This window comes from Pygocentrus nattereri, chromosome 1 (assembly GCF_015220715.1).
Source record: "Pygocentrus nattereri isolate fPygNat1 chromosome 1, fPygNat1.pri, whole genome shotgun sequence".
NCBI classification, from domain to species: Eukaryota; Metazoa; Chordata; class Actinopteri; order Characiformes; family Serrasalmidae; genus Pygocentrus; species Pygocentrus nattereri.
In genome coordinates this window covers 19,612,511-19,631,674 of record NC_051211.1, presented here as the reverse complement: position 1 = coordinate 19,631,674, position 19,164 = coordinate 19,612,511, and the positions used below count along the sequence as shown (strand labels likewise).

Sequence of the window (19,164 nt, the reverse complement as noted above, 5' to 3'; positions counted from 1 at the left end):
CTTTTCTCTTTTCTTTCTTTTTTTTCTTTATAAACACAGAACTGCTTTTTGTTCCTCATTTTTTCATTTAAAGTGGAGGGGGGGCGCGTTTGATCACATGATTACAATTCACCTGAGATAAAACAAAGGACGCACAGAGAGAGAGAGAGAGGGAGAGGGAGAGAGAGAGAGAGAGAGAGGGAGAGAGAGAGAGAGAGAGAGAGAGAGATGCTCTCGTGCATCTCCTTATCACACTCCACATTCATGGCTAATGAAAAAGTCAGTGATTTTTGGATGTGGGGGGGGGTGGAGGGGTGGACGCTAGACACAAACACAGGGCCTTATTGTTGGGCAGAACAGCGCGCGCGTTTGTGTGCGCGTGAGACCCCCCCCCTTACCTCCCTGCCAACTCCATCTCTCCTTTCACTATAGGCTATTCTCTATATTCTCTCTGCGTTCTGTCTGCTCGCTGCACCGGGTCGTTTTCCCGCGCTCAGCGTGCTCACAGACGCTTTTCGCGCTCTGCTGTGTTCAAAATTCAGCTTTCAGGTGCGCGCGCGGTAGAACGCGCCGGCGAGCAGCAGTGGTAGTGCAGGGAGGGCTGCGCGCGCACGGCGAACAGAGTTCCAAGAAAGAACTCTGGAAATTCATAAACAAACAAAAAAGCTTAAAAACCATGCTACACGTCTTGGTTCTTTAAGGGGTCTTTAGTAAGGCAATGGTTCTATCTAGACACATTAGTCCATACAGACCCATTGAGGGGGGGGGGGGGGGGGGCGGGTGAAATGGCTCTTCAGACTGGCGGAGAATGCGCTGCTTGTGGGTCTATATAGAACCTTTCTGAAGATGGTTCCACACAGCACCCAAAAGGGTTCTGCTGTTGTCATAAGCTTGGCAGAAGCCGTTTGGTGCTATATAGAACCATATATAACACATTCTCCATCCATCTGAAGAACCATTTCACCATGCTAACCGCATGAAATGGATCTATATAGAACTCGAACCATCATTTCTAAGAGGGTAAAAGGCCTGGAGGTGGCAGGGCGCGCGCTGACGGAAAAGAATTGGAGGAAAGGATGCGTGGGAATTCAGAACTGGAAAACCGTTAAAATGAACCGACATGAACCGTCGTGAAAGTGTTCAGAGCGTCATTTCAGCTCCGCTTCTGGTTATTTCAGCTCAGTGAGACATTCATGACTGAAGAAGCTGAGATTTAAACAGCGGAGCGCTTATTTACCGCGGCAGGACCTCTGTTAGGCTCAGTGACAGATGTGGAGTCAGAAAAGCAGCAGTTCACTGGCGCTAATCGGGCAGAGCTGAGTTTGCGCTAAAGTCATCCGGCTAACTGAGAAACCTGCTTTGTTAAATATGTCCTGTCAGTAATGTCACTACTATCACCACTATCACTACTGTTACTGCTATTACTGCTATCACTACTATCACCACTATCACTACTGTTACTGCTATTACTGCTATCACTACTATCACCACTATCACTACTGTTACTGCTATTACTGCTATCACTACTATCACCACTATCACTACTGTTACTGCTATTACTGCTATCACTACTATCACCACTATCACTACTGTTACTGCTATTACTGCTATCACTACTATCACCACTATCACTACTGTTACTGCTATCACTACTATCACCACTATCACTACTGTTACTGCTATTACTGCTATCACTACTATCACCACTATCACTACTGTTACTGCTATTACTGCTATCACTACTATCACCACTATCACTACTGTTACTGCTATCACTACTATCACCACTATCACTACTGTTACTGCTATTACTGCTATCACTACTATCACCACTATCACTACTGTTACTGCTATTACTGCTATCACTACTATCACCACTATCACTACTGTTACTGCTATTACTGCTATCACTACTATCACTATTATCACTGCTGTTACTGCTATTACTGCTATCACTACTATCACCACTATCACTACTGTTACTGCTATTACTGCTATCACTACTATCACCACTATCACTACTGTTACTGCTATTACTGCTATCACTACTATCACCACTATCACTACTGTTACTGCTATTACTGCTATCACTACTATCACCACTATCACTACTGTTACTGCTATTACTGCTATCACTACTATCACCACTATCACTACTGTTACTGCTATCACTACTATCACCACTATCACTACTGTTACTGCTATTACTGCTATCACTACTATCACCACTATCACTACTGTTACTGCTATTACTGCTATCACTACTATCACCACTATCACTACTGTTACTGCTATCACTACTATCACCACTATCACTACTGTTACTGCTATTACTGCTATCACTACTATCACCACTATCACTACTGTTACTGCTATTACTGCTATCACTACTATCACCACTATCACTACTGTTACTGCTATTACTGCTATCACTACTATCACTATTATCACTGCTGTTACTGCTATTACTGCTATCACTACTGTCACCACTATCACTACTGTTACTGCTATCACTACTATCACCACTATCACTACTGTTACTGCTATTACTGCTATCACTACTATCACCACTATCACTACTGTTACTGCTATTACTGCTATCACTACTATCACCACTATCACTACTGTTACTGCTATCACTACTATCACCACTATCACTACTGTTACTGCTATTACTGCTATCACTACTATCACTACTATCACTGCTGTTACTGGTATTACTGCTATCACCACTATCACTACTGTTACTGCTATCACTACTATCACTACTGTCACCATCACTACTGTTACTGCTATTACTGCTATCACTACTGTCACCACTATCACTACTGTTACTGCTATTACTGCTATCACTACTATCACTACTATCACCACTATCAATACTGTTACTGCTATTACTGCTATCACTACTATCACTATACTATGATCATAAGCCTAAAAGACCTCTAGTAGTGAAGACTGCGCTGCGCTCAGCAGGTGCGCGCTCTCCAGGCAGCCCGTTGGCTCGGGGCTCGCGTTGCCCCTGTGGGGGGTAATAGAGCCCGTGGGTATCTGCCCCTCCACTGCCTCCCCGATCACCCCCACTGCCCCTTAGTGACCCCTCGGGAAGAGATGTTAGAGCGCGCGGGACAGAACTGAGAGGAGATGAAAGAAGCCGCGAGGAACATTCAGACGTTCAGACAGTAACGGACACCTGAAGAGCGGTCAACACTGAACGCTGGACACAGCTAACAAACAAGAGCTGCTCCACCAACTCACTGAGGGGCTTAATAGGGGAAATACTTTATACATGTAAAGTGAATCTCACACACACACACACACACACATATACACACACACGCGTACACACACATATACACACACAAAGACACACACATAAACACACACACACACACAAATATACATACACACACATATACACACACATATACACACACAAATACACACACATAAACACACACACACATACACACACACACACATACACACACATCCACACACACACACATCTGTCAGCATCACTGGAGTGAAGTGAAATATTAAAGCATGATGTTTATCAGTTTAGCAGCTTTTTATTTATTAAAAAGTGATGGATTAAGGGCAAAACTCTTAACATATATGAGAATATAAATTGAGGGAGGACTGTGACTTTTGTCATTTACAATCACTAAAACGCTCTGAAACTGCCAGTCAGGCAATTTGTACAGGCTTTGCATTCATTCATTAATAAAAAACAACTTTAAAAACGGACTAAATACATTAAAGCAATACCAATTAATTAAAATGAATTACTTTAAAGATTATGCCGACAAATGACATTAAAAAGGTCATTAAAGATAAAAGCGCTGACTCTTCAGGAGCGGCTCTGGTGTCTCTGTAGCTGATTGGCCGATGTAGTCCCGTCCCTTCCGACTGTCAGCCAATCAATGACGCTCTAGCAGCGTGAGGGGGCGCCTTCGTCATCAGCCAATCAGAGACGAGCTCCTGCAGCTTTAAGAGACTTTTCTATTTTTTTTCCTCAGATCGTTTTTCTGTTTTTTTCTCTCGCGCACAACGGCGCTCTTTAAGTCCCGCGCGCAGCACAGAGAGCGCATTCATACAGCAGCACACGGACACGCGCAGAGGAGAGAGAGAGAGAGGGAGAGAGAGGGAGAGAGAGAGAGCTAGAGAGAGTGGGGTAAGATTATTAAACTCTATTATTGTTATTAATTTTATTATTAATATATCAGAGGGAGCGCGCGCAGTGAGTCTTAACATGAAACTGTATTATTATTATTATTATTATTATTATTATTATTATTATTATTATTTTTAGTATTATTATACCGGAGACAGCGCGGAGCACCGCGACGAGTCAGTATTAAACATCATTATTGCTAGTATTAATATCACATTATCATTAGTGTTGTTAGAAGTCTGCGATTTGAATTTCACAAATAAGTTTAAAAATCTGTTTAATATCATTTTCTAAAAATTAAACATTTATTATTATTATTATTATTATTATTATTATTTATGTATTTATTTATTTATTTATTTATTTGGGGGGGGGCTCTTATGAAACTAAAGAGTCTTCCTCAGGAGCCCTGAATAAAAACACGCTTTATAGACAAAGAATCACTTTAAAGTAATTAAAAAGTTTAAAAGTGTAAAAGTTTAAAAGTGTAAAAGTTTAAAAGTGTAAAAGTACTGAAACAGACGGAATTTCAGCTGCGGTGACGGAAACATTCCGCATTTTAATAGGTTTGTTTATTTATTTATTTATTGGAGTTCCTCGCTCGTTATCAGGAACGTTTAGTGGGACACTTCAGACGCACATTCAGCTTCGATGATCATTTTTTTCTATTAATTTAGCCTTTTCTGTAATTGTTTATGCGTTAATGTCTCGTAGTTCCGTTTCTTCTTCGCTCGGATTAAACAGAGGCGCTGAGAGGCGCTTTCCTCACATACCAGCGGCTATTTAGAACAATTTACTACGTGCTGCTCCTCATATATGGACGGATAAACACGCGGATGAATATATAGCCGCGGTAAGTTTCCGCCGCGGTGTGTTCAGGCTCGGTGTGTGAAAGTTTTCGCTCCTGAGAGAGCGGGGCAGATTTTGCTCCGGCACGCGGGAATTAAGGGCAGATAATTAGAGAATTATGCAGCGGAGCGCGAGCCACTCAAACATGCAGAACAGGGTCACACAGTACACTAACGCTGAATAAACAACAACAATACACGACAAACAAACAAGAAACAACAGCAGCACATCATAAACCCGCCGTAAAGACACAGCAAGGCAGTGTAGTGAGGAGTTTCACTGAGGCTGAAACTCTCTCTGCAGTTAAACAGCAGCTCTGCACTCAGATGCGCCCGTTAAATAAAACTCACACACTGGGGCTCTGTTCAGCGCGAGCGCACACACACACACACACACACACACACACACACACACACACACAGCATTCAGGACTGGGTGGAAACCTGTAATTATCTATAAATAAATATATTGAATATCTATAATTAAATAGAGCGTTTAGACCATTAGATCAGAGATGTTTAGATGAGAGAACAGGTGATAACATAGGACAGACAGACAGACAGACAGACAGACAGACAGACAGACGGATAGATAGATAGATAGACTGACATTTGTATGTATACACACACATACACATACAGACTGACATAGATGAATGGTATGTACACATTATCTATATATGTATGTATATACACATGTATATATCACAGGCACATATGTAAACATACAAACTGACAGAGAGATACCTTTCCAATCCCAGAGGGAACATATGGGTCCCAAAAGTCAAATAAAGTGCAAACATCATAAACAGATACATAGGAACACACACACACACACACACACACACACACACACACACACACACACACACACACACACACACACACACACACACACAAACATATAAACATGCACAATGCCTATAGGAGTTGATATGATATAATTTCTAACGTAATACCAAAGATATATATCAGTTACCAATATTTGTTGATACATAATATAAATTGAAATGTAATATGCTGCTATTTTTATGTTCGTTTGTAAGAAATAATTTGGTCTATGGTCTACAAAATGTGAAATATGAGCTGCTGTACTACAATATGCCTTAATCAATGTGTGATAACATGATCTGGGGCACTGTATTGTATGTAAGTAGGTGTGGTATGATATGCCTTGGCATCTAATTTAGAGTTTAGTGTGCTAAACTGGTACTAATGGTGAAGGGGTTGATCTCAGTACAGTATTATCTCCAGTCTCCTGCACTGTGTTGGCTTAATTACGAGCTGGTTTTGGGTGCCACTCTGTGTGATCCATTCACCCTGTGGAGTGATTAAAAGAGTGTTTAAGGATGGACGGTGGCTGTCTATCTTATTGGGCAGCTGAGAAACAAGTGGTGACAGAGAAGAGAATACGCAGCCTATACTGTCCACAGTTCATGCGTATAAGCAGGGCCTTTTCTCGTTATCATTAGCAAATGACACATTAAAGAAGAACCAGTGTTAAAGGTTAACCTGTCAGTGTTGAACATACTGTGGTTTCTAGCTGTACTACGAAGCTTAAGTGAAGTTTCAGAGTAAAACTTCAAAACTAAGCTGTAATATTTCTATACAGAGTGAGACAGTTAGCCACAGAAGGCTATAGCTTGTACCTCTAGCAGTGAACACTGACCAATTCAGTGGCGCAAATGCACACACACATACACACACGCGTGCGTGGTTAGTGTTTCCTGCAGCGGCCCGCCCGCGTGTTTACCCAGCCGGGTCGGTATGAAGCAGGGCCCTGTGCTGCTGCGGACGCGGATTATTCCAGCACTCTCCCTCCGGGGAGCTTGCAATAACTGCCAAACCTTAAACAGTAGCTTGTTAGCGGGAGACAGGCCTAAACTAGAATAACACACACACACTTACACACACACACCGCGCCAGGGCGGCCGACGCCACCATATGATTGCGAAGTGGCCCTAAAAATCTGAAATGAATTATGAATTCATTTAGCTCGGCTTCTGGAGTGTTTGTGGCACTGGCACTGCCTGACCAGACAATCTGTAGGTCTGCATATGATGTTGAGTGCTAAGTGATGGCTGTCTCAAATTGGCCTGAGTCACTATATAGTCAGTGCTGTTTCTGTACATTTGGGGGCCTGAAGCGATATTCTGCACACACCCACTCCAATCATGTTTTCTGAAGGCAACAAGAATTAGTACTTGATTCATTTTGATAGAGAAACAAAGTAAGCATTTTTGACAAATACGTGGCTCAGGGCTCCTAAGCAAATGATTATACCGCTTATAGCTAGAATGGCCTTGGATATAGTGAACAAAATGGGGTGGTTAGTCATTTTCAAGGATATTTCTGTGTAGACTGTAGTACCTTGTAAATGTTGGTGTTCATAAATGTTGAAATGAATTATATTCTGTCAGGATTTGTGAGCTGCTAGGCTACTTCTGCTAATGTAGCCAGTCAGACAGCAGTTAGCTTACTGCTATAATATCATCGTTGAATGTCTTGTTTGTTCATTTTTGACACTGTTAAATTTCCAGAAGGGTTGAGGTGTCCCAACGTTCCAGTAAATCTAGTCTCCATTTTCTGGGGTGACTATTGCCCTAGAGCACTATCAAAATGAGTCACTTAATTTCATTCTAAATTGGACTAGGCTTACTGAAACATCAGGTCACTCAACCCTTCCAGAAAATATGTGAAGTAACATGTAAACACTCATAACTAATCTCCATGTTTAACTTGGAGAAAGTAGCAGTGATCTAACTGCTATCTGATTAAGAGCATAGTGTTACTGTCCAATGAAAACCTCCAAAAAGGTAACTTTACAGGAGAGGTCAAAAACCTTCTTTACTTTCAATGCAAGTTAATGGAAAGAGATTTTTTTCCAAGCAATTTTGGAGCATTTCTATTGGTCCGTTGTTCAGCAAATGTACACTCTATGTAAAGAATAGCTGCCGAGCTCAAATGATGCAGAAAAGTAAAAATAGCAAAGAATAGATACACATGCGTTTTTCATTGGACAGCGACGATATTACACATTCAGTATTAACATGACTAAATGAAGAATGAGTACTACTGATGAAATTTATATAATATAGAATACTGGACCGGTTGGTGAATCAGCCACTGTCATGAATTAAATTTGTTTGTTGCTACAGATTAGACCATACATGCTCCACTCTAAGGTGCCATTAGAGGATGAGCATTTCTACACTGGGGTACGAGAAGCCGAATTCCCGGTTAGGCCACTAGAACAAGTGAACTTGAGACACACCCTTGCTCTCCAATATGACTAAATGTGGTCACCCACTTTGTTCTGTACAGTTATCCCCTAAGTAGGGAATTAGGAGTCGATTTAAGACCCTATTAGGTTCATACTGCACTGTTTTAATCTTCTGTCAAATGTTTTTTTTTTTACAGAGCCACACATCCTTCAACTGTTCAGAACACCGGCAGCCTGACTGCGAAGGCCAAGCAGAAAGGAGGTGTTTGAGACGTTACATGAATGGAAAGAACTTTACAAAGAAATAAAGTTGCTCAAATGGCCAAAATAGCCCAGTAAAGGGTTTATTGAGTAAAACAATACATATAAAAATTAAGAAAAACAAATTTTTGAATTACTTGGAGAACTTTTCTCCAAACTAAGTAGCAAAGGTCAGGGGTCAGTGAAAACAACAGCCGTTTGGTAGTTTTACCAGTGAGTGAGTGAGTGAGGGAAGATGTCTGGAGAGGAGCAGAGTCTGTCTGAGGTGGACATGAGTCCAGGAGTTTCGGATGATGGTCAATCCATGTCCCCCTGTCACTCATCGCATGCCGCAGGTGGGGGTGACTCCCCCCTGCCTGGTCAGCAGCCCCAGCTGACCAGTGAGGAGGCCTCCAGGTTGTCCAGCGGCATCCAGAACAAACCTGAAGAGGAAGATGACCGCTTCCCCATCGGAATCCGTGAGGCAGTCAGCCAGGTGCTAAACGGCTACGACTGGACACTGGTGCCCATGCCTGTGCGCGTCAACTCGGGCAGCAAGAGCAAGCCGCACGTGAAGAGGCCGATGAATGCCTTCATGGTGTGGGCGCAGGCTGCTCGGAGGAAACTGGCCGATCAGTATCCACACCTTCACAACGCAGAGCTCAGCAAAACCCTGGGCAAACTGTGGAGGTGAGGTCAAAATTTTATTCTCTGTCACATAAAGTGACACATAAACACGGGTTTGGAATTGTTTGTCATAACAGTTGTTTTTGTTATTAAATACAAAAGTAAATTATACCATGTCGCGTCAAATATTATAAACTAGACCGTAGATATTTTAGATAGCTTAATTAATAACTTAAGTATTTTGTAAACAATGAGATGTAATTATCTGCATAATCTACAATTATTTAAAATCTTTAAGTTGTATGCTTTAAGCTTTGAAGTTTATTATTAATTAATTCTCTATGGCATGTACTGGATATGCAAGTACTTTTATGTTAATTTTGAGCTGATGCCAATTCTATTGATGCTGATACATAAAAATAATAAATGTTTATATTACACTTATTTCTATAGAGTTACTTGCATATTAAAATGAATGAAAAGCAGATATTTTTTTGCAGTCATCCAGCATACCCAGAATTAATATGATGAAATATCAGTTGAACTACTGGACCAATATAAACTTCTCTCTGAGGCTAAACATTTTTTGCCAATACTTACTTAATCAACGTTTATTTGCCAATGGTCACTGAATTCTGTTATTATTGTGCATCTCTACTTAAGGCTTCTCCTGTCATTTTATAATCACCTACATCCGTATACATCTAAAAACTCTTCATTTTCATTGTTTCTTACTAATTATTTGAAACCTGTGAGGTTGTTGAGTAGTAACTGAATGACGACAGGAATAAGACACTATTTATCAATATTCTGATCATTTTTGTTACATTGACCAACTGCATGTTTCATTACAAATGGAATGTAATTACTCTTATGGAGAATTCAAACATTGGATGAAAAACATTGTATTCATAGTTTCATTAGTATTTTTAAACTGTGGCACTACTTGGCTTTTTATCTGTTCCAACTTATCAAACTTTCTAAAAGTTGTTTTAAAAAATATTTTTAAAAAAATATTTTGATGCATATTGTGCATCATGAGTCTTGAAAGTGATGTGATACTGTATTTTTGCTGAATCTCCCAACCCTAGTAGCAGCATTATATTAGGTTGATTTTATAAACATATAAACCACACATTTGGTTTAGTATCATCGTAACTCAGAGAATCTCTAGTCAGAGCCTTAATTCAGTACATAGCTGTTGGACCAAAACCTTGTATCTCAACAATGAAGAAGAACATAAAAATAGTTCTATGGTATAAAAATGGTTCTAAACCATTAATGTAAGTTTCTGTAAACCATTTTATTCCAAGTAACTGGACATTACTACTGGTGACTGGTTCATTTATTTTGAAGTTGTCATACACTTTAACGGGCAGGCCGGTATTTTCAAATTATGTCGTAAACGAAAACAACAAAAAATGGAGATTTCATTTAAATAACAACAACATATTTAAATGTTTTCTCTTTTCTGACGTACCTTAATTAGTTCATCAGATGCGTCAAGGAGGTAATCAGAGACACTGTTTTTTTTTGGGGGGGGGTGTACATGTGCTCATGCTGAAACATGATAGATAGCGGGGTAAGTGGCTCAAACACACCTTCTGCCTGAATTCCCTGAGAACGTTAACCATGCTGGACCAAACACAGCTCAGCCGAGCCAGATTAGAGAGGCTCATGAGAAAAATCCTTACTAGCAACAGCACGGACCAGCCTAACGATCACTGCACCCTCATAACACACTGCACTAGTGTGTAATGGTGTGTGGCTTTTCCATATAGTTCTAGATGGGGTTATGTATACCTAACCTTACCCCCTCCCGCACATGCAGAAGCCCTTAATCATTTGGGTCACAAAAATTAGCCCAAACAATTGAAAAAATAAACAATAGTAATAAGTATCCCACCTGTTTCAATACCCATTTTAATATGCCCCCATCTCTTGGGGGAATTCCAAATGGCAAGCTAAGGGCTGTTCCATTACTGTGTCAGCTTAAGAAAAGTTTGCACTTCTAGCTGAGGAGTTCACTGATGCCAACATAGCTGAGGGCAAGTTCTTTCTTAAAAATCAGCTACTCACTGTCCCCTCCCCCATATGATATGAGGGGCTACTTGTGCAAGGTGTGATGCATTTTTTGAGTGGTCAGTCAAACTTGGTGAGGTTAAAAAACTTGTTTAAAAATAGTACTGAAAGTCTTTAGACACAGTAACAGTGATTTCTTATTTGATTCATTCCTGATTTCTCCTTTAACCATGCAGTCCTACCCAAATCAGGGGGTCCCACACATCACATATTTCTGTGTGTTTTTCTGCTCTAATGCCATCTCATTAGTTAATTGTGAAGGTCCTGTGCATCAGAGCAGAGAAAACACACAGAAATGCACAGGAACTGAGACTGAGAATCACTCAGCGCTTTAGAAAAGCTCACAGCAGTACTAAAACCCCCAGCTAGAATCACCTAATGTTAAAGAAGGTTTAAGATTTTAAGACTTTAAGGCGTGTTAGAGAAGAAAACAGTAAACGAGGCCACGTTGCAAAAGTTTTAGTGCAGTCACAGTCTGCCTGGCTGTTTGTTTTTTGCTGTTATCAGTAATGGCAAGATGACATGGTTATATTAGTGGGCATAATCAGTCATGACATCTCATCACAGCATGTTACATTGACCATAATATGTTTCTGGAGTAGTTATGTCAATTTTATGTTGCAGTGTTCCAGTAAAGTGTTACTAAAACTTATTATATAGACTTCCTTTCTCGTGATGGCACGAGAAAAGGGAGTATAAGAAGGTAATTGTGTTTTTTGGGTTCAAGAAGAGGCCAAGACCTTTCAACTCAGTGACCAGCTTCATTTAGATGTCTTCTTTTATTACTGTTTACTTTGACCAATTACAAAGCAAATACAAGCTCTCTTTGACACAGACATATTCACATACATTAAATTTTATGCTTTTTAAAAAGTTTTTGTTTTGCTTTCTACAGTATTTTGTAACCTAACCCCTGTTTGGTTGCAAAACCCCTGGTAAATTGTTTGATTGCTAGACAAAACAAAGCAGGAGTTCAGATGAATAAAAGCAATATTCAGTACAGTCAATAAAAATCTCACAAACATAACTTCAACTTCAAATTAATTTAAATTGTTACAGTATGTTACACCTCCTTCAACCCAGTCCAGTCTCACCACTCTGTAGAGTTAAGAACGCCTCTCTGAAGTTAGTTTGCTATCTTAAACATAGTTACTGTACATAAATGTACATTACTAAACATCAACAGGTTTGATAAAATGGAACAAACAAACAAAAAAAATGTACTGCCACATTTAAAAAAAATAGTATCAAAAACTGTGAATACAAAGAATTTAATCAATGTTGTGCTTGAGCTGAAAAGTTAGCTGAGAAGCCTCGAATCTCCAGGCCTGGAGTTATAGCCCATCTGTTATATGAACCTGTCTGATAAATGAATCATGTCTTTTTGTGCATCTTCTTCAGGCTGCTAAATGAAAATGATAAAAGACCATTTATCGAGGAAGCAGAACGTCTGAGAAAACAGCATAAGAAGGACTACCCTGACTATAAGTACCAGCCACGCAGACGCAAGAACGGAAAACCCGGGTCCAGCTCTGAGCAGGACGGCCATGCAGACAGTGAAGTCAGCCACAGCCAATCACATTATAAGAGCCTCCACCTGGAGGTGGCCCACGGAGGGGGGGCAGGGTCTCCGCTGTCTGACGGACACCACCCACACGCTGCAGGTGAGGTGAATGCTCTGGCCTACAGGCGCAAAGATGGTGCCACAACTCATACACAGGCAATGTGGCTTCATCCATCAAATAGTTTTGCTGAAAGCTCTGACACGTAGCATTTGCCATCCACTTGGTTCCTCAGTAAAGCTCCAAGATGTTCTTAAAAATGTAGGCTGGAATTAATGCTAAAGGAAACCCAGTTACAAATACGAATGGGTTCCAATCTCAGTCCTAGAGATGCCGTGCTCTGCACATTTTTGTGTTTTATTGCTACTGACTCAGCTCACGGAGTCTGATAATTAGATGATGAGCAGAATCAGGTGTGTTAGATTAGGGGAACACACAAAAATGTGCAGAGCATGGCATCTACAGGACACAAATAAGGAAACACTGCACTACACTATATACAGAGTACGTCCCACTACATCTCCATACACCCTGTCTGCCTACTATTTCCTGCAATCACAAAAATATGTTCAAATGTGTGATGGAGAGTTTCACACGTTTTATTATAATCAATATTCTAATATACACACACAATCATTATTAGAACCAATATTTGTATTAGTAAAGCCAACAAAGAATTTCATAGAACCACTATCCCAGTTAATAAATGTATTATTTTTTAATTACTAGGACCAATATTTCAGCACATAGGACCAACATTTTAATTGTGACAACCAACAGTCCAATTGTTAAAGTCATTTAATTTATTAGAATTGCAACTATTAACAGTTTCTGACAATAACCCTTAATGTTTTTACTACATTGAACAACAGTAATGAAATTGAGGCAAAAGTTATCTAAATAAAGAAGCAAACCCATCACGACTCAGAAACATCACAGACCAAAATTACGAATTTTTCAAGATTCAAAAATGCATTACAGTTGAATCTGTTTGCTAGCATCCAACATAAGACATGTTCACTGGCATTTAGTTTCGCCATTGACACTTTTCAAGGATATTTTGTTGGTTTTGTACAACTGTCACTATTACTGTAGTGAATTCTTTGGGGAAAACTGTCATGACTTTGTTGATCTTAAATTAAGTTTTTAAAATAATAAAATGTGTATCATATCATCTGAATCTCTCCAGCATTCTATCTGACCTGTATCTGTTGATCTTTTTGGGTGCAGGTCCAAACCACAGCCCCCCTACTCCCCCCACTACCCCCAAAACTGAACTCCAGGGCGGCAAATCTGGAGAAGGGAAGCGAGAGGTTGGGGCCAGCGGTCGGAGCTCTCTGGGGGTGGGGTCAGATGGAAGCTCTGCCTCCTCGTCTGCATCCGGTAGTGGCAAACCACACATCGACTTTGGCAATGTGGACATTGGCGAGATTAGCCACGAGGTGATGGCAAACATGGAGCCTTTTGATGTCAACGAGTTCGACCAGTACCTGCCACCCAATGGCCACCACCAGCAGGGCTCAGGGGCATCAGCAAGCTCAAGCTCTGCCTCCTACTCTTACGGAATCTCCTCAGCACTGGCTGCTGCTAGTGGTCACTCTGCTACCTGGCTGTCCAAACAGCAGCAGCATTTGGGCTCGGATAGTGGTGGGAAGACACAAATTAAGAGTGAAACACATTTTTCCAGCGAAGCCACACCTGCTGGGTCTCACGTGACCTACACACCACTCAGCTTGCCACACTACAGCTCCGCTTTCCCTTCGTTGGCCACCAGGGCGGCACCGTTCGCTGATTATGCTGAGCACCAAGCGTCCAGTTCCTATTACGCCCACTCCAGCCAGGCATCCGGCCTTTACTCTGCCTTTTCTTACATGGGCCCCGCACAAAGGCCACTTTACACCGCCATCACTGACCCTGCTTCTGGCCCCCAGTCACACAGCCCCACCCACTGGGAACAGCCCGTATATACCACCCTCTCTCGACCGTGACACACACACAAACACATCCAGCCAGAGACGGACTCATAGGCACGGGGGGTGAAGAGGAGGCGGAAGATGACGACGATGATGATGATGATGAGGATGCTGGCCTGAATGGAACACCCCCAGTAACACAGCCCCACTCACTGAAAACAGCCTGTATTTGCCACCATCTTTCAACAGTCTCACACACACCCACACCCACACACACACACACACACACACACGCTGCCAGACACATAAGCACAAGGGTAAAGAGGATGATGATGAGAATGATGAGTATAAATTGACCTGAATAAAAACATGTAGGTAAACGGTGAGCGAGATATGAATGGAGAACAAGTCACTTACAGGGGGTAAAACGTGGGTTAAAGGCTAATCAGATACAGACAGATCCTTTAAAGTGAGAGTTTGGCAAAAAAACCTACAATTTCCCTCTCATTTCAAATGTAGATATTCAACCAAGACATGTTTGGTGACTTAAGTCTACTTCTTTAGCTCATTTAGCTTTGTTCAAATTTGATAAATTCCTTTTACCTCTTTCTTTTCCATACCCTTCTAATTAGCATCATGCTAAACTACAACCTTCGACTACAGTTACCTTGTCGAGCTGTTAAGTAATCTTAAAAAGGCCTGCTTATGTGGTTTCTGACACCGTAAGACACACTTATCCATAGAATTTGAAAAAAATTGCACAATACTTGTTTGGAATAATGTAGCTTTACTTGTTAGCTGTATTAGCCTCGTAGCTCTAGAAGCTAAAGGAGCACATTTCAGACATCAACCATATCTTGGCTGACAGGACTAACCTACCTTTACTTGTTATCTAGCTACATTAGCCTCGTAGATCTAGAAGCTAAAGAAGCAAAAACAAAGACACCAAATGTGGCTGACTGACTACATTTTGGGCTAAAAGGAAAAAGTGAAAATTGCTGAACAAAGATAAATAAGCAGATTTGACTTTTAGGGTTGATTTCCTAAACATGGGCTAAGCTTAGTCTTGGACAATAAAGCATTCTGAATGGAAATTCTCCACTGAAAGGACAATGTAGTCAAAGATTAGACTTAACCTCTGTCTGGGAATCTGAACATTAATGTCTTTGTACAAAGTATATTCTCATCTTGTTTAATGTACATGTCCATCTCAGGCACACATCCCTACAGGCCATAATTACAGAGCTGCAAACTCTCCCCAGCACACTTTCATTGCCTTCTTCTAAATCTGAACACATTCACAAAAACCAGCAAGACAACACACAATTTCATGTTACCGAGAAGTACTGACCAAAGTTTTGAGACCAAAACTTTACACTCAACAGTCACGAACACACATACACACGCTGTTAGCCTGGTCCTGTTAGCCAGGTGCCAAATAATTTATGCCAAGCCCCCACCTCCCCCCCGACCCCAGCCTGATGGCCCAATTTTTCCGCTCCAGTTTGGCTGGATTTGGAGCGATAGTATTTTCTCCAGCACTGACGTGGACACGAGCACTGCCTTTACAAAAACACACGGAAATGAACCCGAAAGACTGTTTCACCTGTACATTTAAGTGTTGATCTTTTTTATGAATTAATATTTCTTTCCTATTAACCAAAACAAGGCCATTTTGTTTATATATAAATATATAAATTTCTTTGTTATAATCTTTACTGTTGATGATGTCCTCGTCGTTTTTTGTTGCCATAGCTACACTGAAGCACCACCACCACTGTCCTGCCTTTTGTTAATGAAGTTAGTTTCGACTTTCATAAATATGTATATATTAGTGTCAAAGATAGATGTGTAGATATTACAGTAGTTCAGTAACAACTGTTGCTCATTTTTAATGCCTTTCTTTATTTTATTACCATAAACAAAGAGAGAAGAGAGGATAGTGAATGCCAATTTGCCTTACTGTCCACCAAATGTGCCTACAATAGACTGAAACACAATGGAAAGTGAATATATTGTGTACAAGAGCATTTGGGCCAATCTGATGCATTTGTGCCTGTTTTAGTTTATATGAAACAATGTGAATGTTTCTTCCATAAGTGCCAGAGAAATCACAGTTATCAAAGTAAATTATGCAACAATTCAAACTTTTATCATGAGAAATCACATCTATTCTTAGCTCCGATATATAGTCATATGATCATGTGACCCCACACAATCTGGAAAAAAGCTGTTTGGATGGAGGTTCATTTGACAGACTGTTTATTTAACTCTCTTTTTTTCTTCGTCTCCTTCTGACCATCTGATTTTGACTTTACTCTTTTTGTCTGTCTTTATTTAGTATTAGTGTTTTAAAAAAATACAAACACTCAATTTTAGAGCTTACATCCTGCAGTAGGTGGAGCTTGTTATATATTACAGAACTATTTATATTTGCTGGTATTATGTTTTTATTCACTCTTGTTTTTTCTTTCTTCTTTCTGATGTGAAGTGTTCTTTGTTGTGTTGCGTACTCGCTGTATGTTCTTTTGTATTTTGCGCAGGTAAAGGTGTTCCAGTGTGAATAACAGGGTGGAACAGCATAGACACTAACGACCCTCCTTCACTAAATAAAGCTCCATTTTGTCTGCTTTTTGTACGAAAACCTTCTCTCTCGTCATGTATCGTGTGTGTATCACGCACACACAAACAAATAATTGTTAAGACTGCAGGTAAAGGTCCTAAATAAACGAAATAAAGAAAAAAAACGAACCAAATTTACTGATCAGAAAACAAGTGTATTAAAATAGACAGGGCATTTTGGATTAAGAAGAAGAGCTGTGCTGCCTGGAGGCCCTGATACTGGAAAAAGAGCACTGAGGCCACACAAGATGTAACAAATGTACAGGCAAGATGCAAGGTATTTATCCTGTTCATTCATAGCTACTACAGACAGGTTTTACCAGACACACAAATCCCATTCAGCGAATGAAATACTGTAGAGCACAACTCTGATACAAGTTTTGCCTAAATTTGTCAATTTTCTTTATGAGACTGCTAAAGTATTAGTACTGCATCACTATATAACACAGTTGAACAGTTGAAGCTAGAAAGGTTGTAAACATCAGATTTGCCACCATGCTAAAGTTAGCATGAACAAGTAACAAGAAAACTATACCTGTTGTATCCTAGAGACACAGAGAGAGACACACATAGACTGAGAGACAGAAAGAGTGAAAGAAAGACACACAGAAACAGAGAGAGAGAGCGAGACACTGAGAAAGATGGAAATAGAAACAGAAGGAGAAAGACCCAAGAGAAGGAGAAAGAGAGAGAAAGGAGAGAGTGATGTAGAGAGAGAAAGAAAGGGAGAGACGGTGAGAGTGAAAGAGAGAGAAAGAGAGAAAACATTTCCCAGCAGTCCTTGGGGCTGGACATGAGCGCCTCTTAGGCCAACACAGTCCCATGCTCTTTATACACACATTCCTGGAAGTGCGTGTGTGTGTGTGTGTGTGTGTGCGTGTTGCAGGCTAAGCCTGATTCCTAATTCCCCTCATTTAATCGGCTGTGTGATACTTTACACTAAACAAAGAGAGTCATTCAGCTCTAACCGAGAGAGAGAGAGGGAAAGAGAGAGAGAGAGAGAGAGAGAGAGAGAGAGAGAGTGAGAGAGAGAGGGCAAAAGAGAGAAAGAGGGACAGAGATAGAGAGTAAGAGAGAAGGAAAGGAAGAAAAAATTAAAAGAGGGAGGGGAAGTTTGGGGGGAGTGAAGCTTTGGCCTGCAGATTTACTGAGATAAAAAGAGACAGAGAGAGAAACAGAAAGACACAGAGGGAGGGTGGGTGGCAGGAGAGAGAGAGAGAGAGAGAGAGAGAGAGAGAGAGAGAGAGAGAGAGAGAGAGAGAGAGACATTAATAAGATGAATTATATTCCAGTATATGAGTTTAATGTATCAATAGTTCAGGCTAATAGTTAAGTGTAGCTAGCAGTGCAGTTCATCTGCTCACCTGTGTTTGCTTTGTTCTGCTTTAATTACAACAGATTATGCAAATTTACATCATGAAAGATTTCTCTTTAACATTGTGTGCAGGTAAAACATTTTACACTGTTAACACTGTGCAGGAATGTGTGTGATGGTCTAAGAGAGAACAGAGCTGCAGATGATGGAGACCGGAAGTCAAACTTTTGTACAGTGAAAAGTTTCCTTACTTGGGTGGCTTCATGTAAGAAATGTGAGTGTACCTGTTGTTGTTTGGTCAGGTTCCTTACATTATGTGAGCCCACCTCGTCAATCAAGACAATGCTAGATGTTTTAAATTGTATGTTTTAAACTAGCACACATTTTACCAGTGACTTGCTGTTACTTATTACTCTAACACAATAGGCCTGTCTCACACTGGCCTTTGCTGCATTGCCCTAAAACTGCATACTACCATACTCTGCATACTATACTAATAAATAGAAACTCAGTGTACTACTTTTGACACACTATTTAGTATGAGAGCATGCGATTTTGGACACAGCCACAGTGTCA

General features: G+C 40.6%; 1 protein-coding gene across 1 annotated transcript; it reads left to right on the top strand.

Annotated features, from left to right (window-relative positions):
* Nucleotides 1-4,038: 4,038 nt before the first annotated feature.
* On the top strand, nt 4,039-14,862 carry sox10 (SRY-box transcription factor 10). The gene is made up of 4 exons (XM_017722666.2): nt 4,039-4,156; nt 8,425-9,157; nt 12,578-12,840; nt 13,969-14,862. The coding sequence occupies exons 2-4, from the start codon at nt 8,724-8,726 to the stop codon at nt 14,724-14,726; spliced, it is 1,455 nt and encodes a 484-aa protein (XP_017578155.1). The 5' UTR covers nt 4,039-4,156; nt 8,425-8,723; the 3' UTR covers nt 14,727-14,862.
* Nucleotides 14,863-19,164: the final 4,302 nt, after the last annotated feature.

Coding starts and splice junctions, on each gene's coding strand:
- sox10 (XM_017722666.2), top strand. CDS start 8,724: ATGTCTGGAGAGGAGCAGAGTCTGTCTGAGGTGGACATGAGTCCAGGA. Junction 9,158..12,577: donor ACCCTGGGCAAACTGTGGAG/GTGAGGTCAAAA, acceptor CATCTTCTTCAG/GCTGCTAAATGAAAATGATA. Junction 12,841..13,968: donor ACACCACCCACACGCTGCAG/GTGAGGTGAATG, acceptor TTTTGGGTGCAG/GTCCAAACCACAGCCCCCCT.